General features: G+C 52.1%; 1 protein-coding gene across 1 annotated transcript; it reads right to left on the bottom strand.

Moving 5' to 3' along the window:
• Positions 1-1459: 1459 nt before the first annotated feature.
• Positions 1460-2329, bottom strand: LOC116852660. Its single transcript, XM_032833223.1, has one exon. It carries the CDS (start codon positions 2327-2329, stop codon positions 1460-1462), a length of 870 nt encoding a protein of 289 aa, XP_032689114.1.
• Positions 2330-6732: the final 4403 nt, after the last annotated feature.

The following is a 6732-nucleotide window of genomic DNA, read 5'->3' as shown; positions in this document are numbered from 1 at the left end:
GGGGGGGGGGGGGAATAGGAGGCGGCTGGTCGGGCGGGGGAGACGCGTCGTAAGGCCCCCCCCCCCGTGACAAAGAGTCAGACCAGGCGCCTCCGGGAGGGGGGCAGGGTGGCCGATCCACATGGGCGGGTTTTTAGGCCACTCACCCCCCTTCCAGAGAATGAGGGCCCCTGACCGAGAGAAGTAGAGGGGCATAATGATCCCTCCACCCCGTAATCCCTCCACCTCGATCAGGAGCGTAGGGGCAGGCCGGGTCCGGACGGGACCGGACCTGACCAGCAGCGCCCCTAGTGGGGATGGTACGACCGGACGGGAGGCCCACGTCCGGTCGTGGAGGATTGGTTGAGCGGGCCGGGGAGAACTTCCCTCCCGAGGGCGTACCGGAAGTCATACGCAAGCGGTTCCCGGGGCGCCGTCGCGATGGGCCGCAAGGGGCCCGGCAAAAGTTTTAGTAGGTAGGCCCCCTTGGCGGTTAGTTCGGGGGGGAGAGTGCTACACTACCCCTGGGAAAGTCCCGTATTTCTCGGGGGTGTGCGTAATGCATTTCCTCTGCTTAAACAAAAAAAAGGTATTCTTTAAAATAAGGTCTCTATAAACTTCTATTCATCTCTGTGCTATTTATGTCAACATCTTCTCATTAAGATATTTTTGATCATTATTTTACTAACTGGATAATTGCAACGTTGCAATGCTCGTGAGTAAGAAATGGTAGGACAAGTTCTATAAGGTTTATTTCTAAGAGTCAAATGCTTAAGATGCAAGCACATAAAAAATAAATAACATCGTGTATAAATAATAATCTATTGGTTACATATAGTACTCTTTTTTTTGGGTAAGGCAGGAGAAATGCATTACGCATACCCGCGAGCCTCGGAGAAGGATCGCGGGTTATATGGGACTTTCCTCCGCGCAGGAAAAGGTGCGGAGGCATACCCACTAAAACTCCTGCCGGTTCCGTCCTCGCGGCTATAATGAGAGCACCCCGGGAACCGCATTACTTCCGGGATGCTCTCGGCCACACCATTTCGACTTCCCGGGCCGGTTCTTTGCCTCTTTCGGCGGGACGTGGAACCTCCCGTCACCCCGCGATCTCCCTCTCAGGAGTATGGGACAGAACTCCAGTCCCCAGCTGAGCACCGTCCTCCCTTTTTCATCCTGGTCCTAAATTATTTATTTATTTATTGACAGTGGGAGGGGTGAGAAGGGGGAGGGAGGAGAGAGTTGGACGGAGCCTCTATTACGAGGCATCCCCAACTCTCCCTCCCTCTTCAAGGTTAGGATGCCTTGCTCTGAGGAGGAGAAGACGACCCCTGTTGCAAGGCCATTATCCTCAGGCGCCGCGCTTGTATTGCGCTTGTTCTAGAGGGAGACTGTTACAGATGTCGCCGCCGCCCATTGGTTGCGGCGGTCGTCGGTCGTCCCCCTCCTTGGCGCCTCGCTCTGGGAGCCCTTGTTGCGGTTACCTGCCGTTGTTACCAGCATGGCCTCCTGGTGGTGGCGCGTCTGGTGGATCACCTGGCGTAGGAACCGTTAGCAAATTGTCGCTATGCCTTCCCTCGGCGCGCTTCCCTTCAATCCCGCGTTTGTGTGCGGGCAGGGGGGAAAGCACTTCTTTGTCTTCTGGGCCTTCCCTCTGGTTCGTCTTCCACTTCGCCTTTCCTCTTTCTCCTTCCGCGACATGACGTCGTCGTAGAAGGAGGTCACGGTGAACCAGCCCTCTTCTCGCCCTAACATGGGTCTTGATAAAGGCCGAGGGAGAGAGGTACGCTCCCACCACTCCTGTCAGGACTCGGCGCTGTTCCACCCACGAGAGACATACCTCGAGGGTGTGTTGCGCCGAATCCACTGCAGCGTTGCAATGGTGGCACCGTGTAGTGTGGTCCTTTTCTATTTTGTTCAGGTACTCACCGAAACAGCAATGTCCGGTGAGCACCTGAGTTGTCCGGAAGAACAGCTCTCCTTTGACCCTGCCTACCCATTGTTGTAGGCAGGGTCGGATTGCCTCGGCGACCCTATTGCCCGAGTTGCCCGTCGCCCCCTCCAGGTACTTTTGCCACCCCTGGAGAAGGCGTTGACGGGTAGCCTTTCGCATACGGGCGATGACCCTGGCCACGTTCTCTTGGTCCTCCCCCTCCCGCCGCTCCCGAGTTGTGCGATATACGTAGACGTACACCGAATCTAGGAGTTCCAGTGAGGGAAGACCCGCCAGAGCCGTGGCGGCCATGTGCGACGTCGTCCTATATGTACGGGAGAGACGGACGGCGATCCACTGCTGGAACTGATTCACCAGTGACATGAGCGCTGGCTCGTCGCCATCTCCCTCGCCCATATCGGCGACTCATATAACGCCATCAAATGGACGACGTTCACGTAAAGACGCCGTGCTTTCCGCTTCGGGCCACCGAGATTTGGCAGGAGGCTGCCTAATGTATTCGCCACCCTGCCCAACTTGGGGGCCAGAACCTCAAAATGTCACTGGAACACCCAAGTGCCATCCAGGCTGAGTCCCAAGTATTTTATCTCGGAACCCACCTTAACCTGAGCTGTCTCAATCCGGACTTGGGCCTTCGGTGAAACCCCTCGATACCGTCATGTAGAAACATGGCCTCGGTCTTTTTTGGGGGCCACCCTGAAGTCCATCCTCTGAATGGTCCACCGCTATTTGGCCTAGGACCAGAGCTTCATTTCAGTCCCTGCTCCAGGGTATCATCTGCATAGCTGATTGCTGTGCAGCCGGAGGGAGGGCCGTACGGAGGACTTGGTCGTACGCGATGTTCCATAGCAGCAGATCTAGAACCGACTCTTGCGGAACGCCACAGTACACCTCCCTTCCGCACTGGAGTTCCACTTTGTTGCGGAACTCCAGTTTCCTGTCCCTGAAGTAGCCCCGCAACATATGGACCAGATAGGAAGGAACCCGGCAACGTGCCAGGCCATCCTCTATCCGGTTCCAGGGGAGGGAGTTGAAGGCGTTGGTGATGTCTAGTGACACCGCCAACACAACTCCCCCCCTATTTGTTACGGCCTCCGAGAGGGATCGGACGCGACTGATTGCGTCTATCGTTGATCTCCCCTCTCAAAAACCGTATTGCTCCTGATGGAGCGCGGGACCACTTCTGGCCAAATGCCCAACGAGGCGATGATTTATTATTCTTTCGAATAATTTGCTCGCCTCGTCTAATAGGCAAATTGACCAGAACGCGGAAGGGCTATCCTCTTTTTTGCCCTTCTTTCGGAGAACCATCCTGGTCTTCTTCCATGAACTGGGAAATACCCCGGTCACTAGGCACCCGGAGAAGAGACGCCTCATCTTTTCGCCCATCTCGGGCTAGGCCAGGGCCCATACCAAGCTTGGAATACCGTCAGGGCCCGGCGCCTTGCCTTTGGCGTCGAGTTTCCTGATGGCTCGTGCCGTCTCCACCTCAGTGATCCCAAGTTCTTCCTCATTCCAATTCGGAAGGAGACCCTCGTATGGGGGTATGTTCTTAACTTCCCTTGGGAATAGGGTCCCCACTACGTCGATGAAGAAGTCGGGGTCCAGGGATTCCGTAGGAAAGAATTCCCACGGACGAAAGCGCTTCATCACGATGTGATAAGGGCGCCCCCATGGGTCTCTGTCTATGGTGGAGATCAGCTCCTCTCAGGCCCGGGCCTTGGCCCTGGCAATTGCCTTCCTTAAGGCCCCTCGCGCTTCGCGGAGGGCCCCTCCTTCTTGTCCTCGTCTGGCCCGCACGTACCGTCTGGGCAAGGACGGAGGAGCGCCTCAACTCGGCGATCTCCTCCGTCCACCAGTAGGCGGACCGGCGGGGGAGAGGGCGGAACCAAAACATGGATGCATCACAAGCGTCTTCCATTATGCCTCGGATGCTTTCTGCTTCCTTCTCTATAGCCGCGCGGAACACCTCTAAGGAACCCGCGTTCGACCATGTTGCGCTGCAGATAGCGACCGTTAGTCCGTCGCAGTCGAGCTTGGCTAGGGCCCACCTCTTGGGTGGTGTCCCCTTGGCCGCGCCTCATGAGCACCTCTGGAGTGGCGACCACTCAGACCTCGATATATCGATGATCCGAGAGTGTTTCCACTTCGGTCGCCATCCACCAGTTTCTTATTCTCCGGGCCGCGGGGAGTGATGCCAAAATGATGTTTATTACCGACGACCCTCGCGACCCTACGAAGGTGCTCCTATGGTCTCTATAATGCAGAGGCCGAGAGACACGACCCAGCCCTCCATGTCCGTGCCCCTGGCGTTTGTGATCGGGGAACCCCATAAGTCACATTTGGCATTGAAGTCCCCAGCCACTATGACCGGTCTGGGGCTCCGACTTCTAATAAAGTCCACAATTGGTTCAAATACGCCTTAAATTGGGCACGGCTCCATGAGGGCGGAGCGTAACACCCAATCACCTCTAGGGCCTCCCACTTGACCGCGACGATCCCAACCTCCCTCTCCAGGACGGAGAAGGGGGCGAGGCTTTGGAAACTCTCTAAATGATGACCAATTAGCCCTCCGCCCCCTTTCGTCATCCACAATGCACGGGTGACCCTCGGGGACGGAGTAGGGCTCGGCGGCCACTCCCAGGCCCGAATCAAGCTCGGCGAGGTTGTGCAGAAAGAGGTCCTGCGCTTCCCGAGCTTGATTCAAGTTAGCTTGGAGGAGTAGGATAGCCATATCTTATCTATGACCCCGCTATTCCCTCCAGGCTCCTCATCTTCTTCACCTCCATAGGGATAGTGGGGGAATGGGGTGCCCTTTTTCCCTCCTCTTTTAGATGGAGGAGGTCGCTCTCTCTCCCCTTCGCCTTTCTCTCCCACGACTTGGGCACCCTCCGCTCCTTAGATGGTTCAGAAGGCGCCGGAGGTACGAGTTTGGTGGCTCCCCCCTCTCTGTGTTTTTGGAGGGGGGCCACCCTTCGCCTTCTTCTGTGGCCCAGCCCTGAATTTGGATTTGCTGGGCCCCTGTGAATCTTTCCCTTTTTTTTTGGTGGGGAGAGCTCCTTCTTCCCCTTAGTTTTGGGAGATGGGGGAGATGGGGGAGCGCGCGGGGCAGCCGACTTCGCTCCGCGGCGGTCCTTCTTCCTTATTGCTCCGCAGGCCGCTCTCCCTATACGGTGGCCATAGGGTCTGCCAGCTTCCCTGCAAAGGGTGCAGCTGGCCTCCGCCGTGCATTCGGCGGCCCTATGGCCGATGGTAACAGAGACCGCTGCGGTCCATCCCCTCCTTGCACGCGGCCCTCACATTCCCCCATTCCAGGCAGCGGAAACACTGGAGCGGGCGCTGTGTGTGAGAACCTCTACTCGGACGGAGGCTCAACCTACCTTGAGGCGGCCTTCGCTCGTCATCTTCTAGACCGCGGTTAGGGAACAGTGGATCCACAGTGTCCCAATGTCGTTTAGGCCGAGTCTAATCGACCCGGCCTTTTACATACACTACCCTTAGGAAAAATTACATTAAATTGTTTAAAATAACTTAAAGTAATTTTTCTTAAAGGCACCCTTACGAAAAAAACTATAGAAATACGAAAATATTACTGGCATACTATTGAAGAACTACAATTTTTCAATAACATGTCAGTAGTTTTTTCGTATTCTGTAGTTTTTTTCCATAAAGGTACAGTTGATATAAATGAACATTAGATAAATAGCTGTTATATTTTTCGCTTATTAAACAGCTAATTAAAAATGACCTCTCAAAAACGTATTATAGACGTCTCTAAATAATATTATTATCACGTCAAAATTATCACGTTTTTTAAATATCTGTTATTGATTACATGAAGTCTAGGACTGGTAGTCACCATTTATCGACGTCAAAATGACATAACGTTGCTGCCTGGGGGTTAAAGGATAGTAGCATTGATAGCGTTGATAGCGCATATTCTCAACATGTTTATAGTCGAATTTTATATTTACGACATTTATGTCTAAGATCGGATATCTTATGGACATCCAAATTGTGGACATTAACGGATGTCCAAAATCAGATATCTTATAGACGTCCACTGCATGTCCATGGACGTGTGGACGTAAAATGGACGTCCATAGAACATCCTATGCTATCTGGGAAGTAAGTCTCGCCACATCCATTGTACTCAGCGTCTGGTTGAGCGCGCGTAGCGCCGCAAGCGCGTGTCCATTGCGCAAACGCAAAGCGATTGCCATCTCAAATAGCTTGCCGAATAACCCTTACGGAAAAAACACTCAAATATTGAGCGTTTACACTCAAATTTAAATGCTAACACTTTAATCTTGAGAGTTTATTCTCACATTTGAGTGTTATACTCAAATGTTGAGCGTTTACACTGAAGTTTGAGAGTTTACACTCAAACCTTGAGTGTGGACTCTCAAAGATTGTGCATTTATACTCAAAATTCAGTATATATTTTAAAGGTTAAGTATATACACTTAATGATTGAGTTGAGTTTAAACTCGTTTGAGTGTTATTCTCAAGAGTCATTAGAGTGTTAACACTCACGATTGAATATTAATACTGAAATGTAAAGTCAGAACGCTCGCAGCAGTTGAGCATTAAAAAAGTGATTGCGTTAAATTTTTTAAGTAAATGCAATAAAGTTAAAATATTGCGGTTGTATAGTTTAATAAACATTTGTTCTTAAGTTAAAAATGTTCTTGAAATTTTTTTTATTTAGGTAAACTATAATTAAAATAGCTAAAACATAGCTAAACATAAGGAAAGTAATAATATTAGTATTAAATATAAAATAAGAATATAATATT

This window comes from Odontomachus brunneus, unplaced genomic scaffold (genome assembly GCF_010583005.1).
Source record: "Odontomachus brunneus isolate Ranch 3 - 2012 unplaced genomic scaffold, Obru_v1 Obru_scaffold_245, whole genome shotgun sequence".
NCBI classification, from domain to species: Eukaryota; Metazoa; Arthropoda; class Insecta; order Hymenoptera; family Formicidae; genus Odontomachus; species Odontomachus brunneus.
This window is presented reverse-complemented; position numbering and strand designations above follow the sequence as displayed.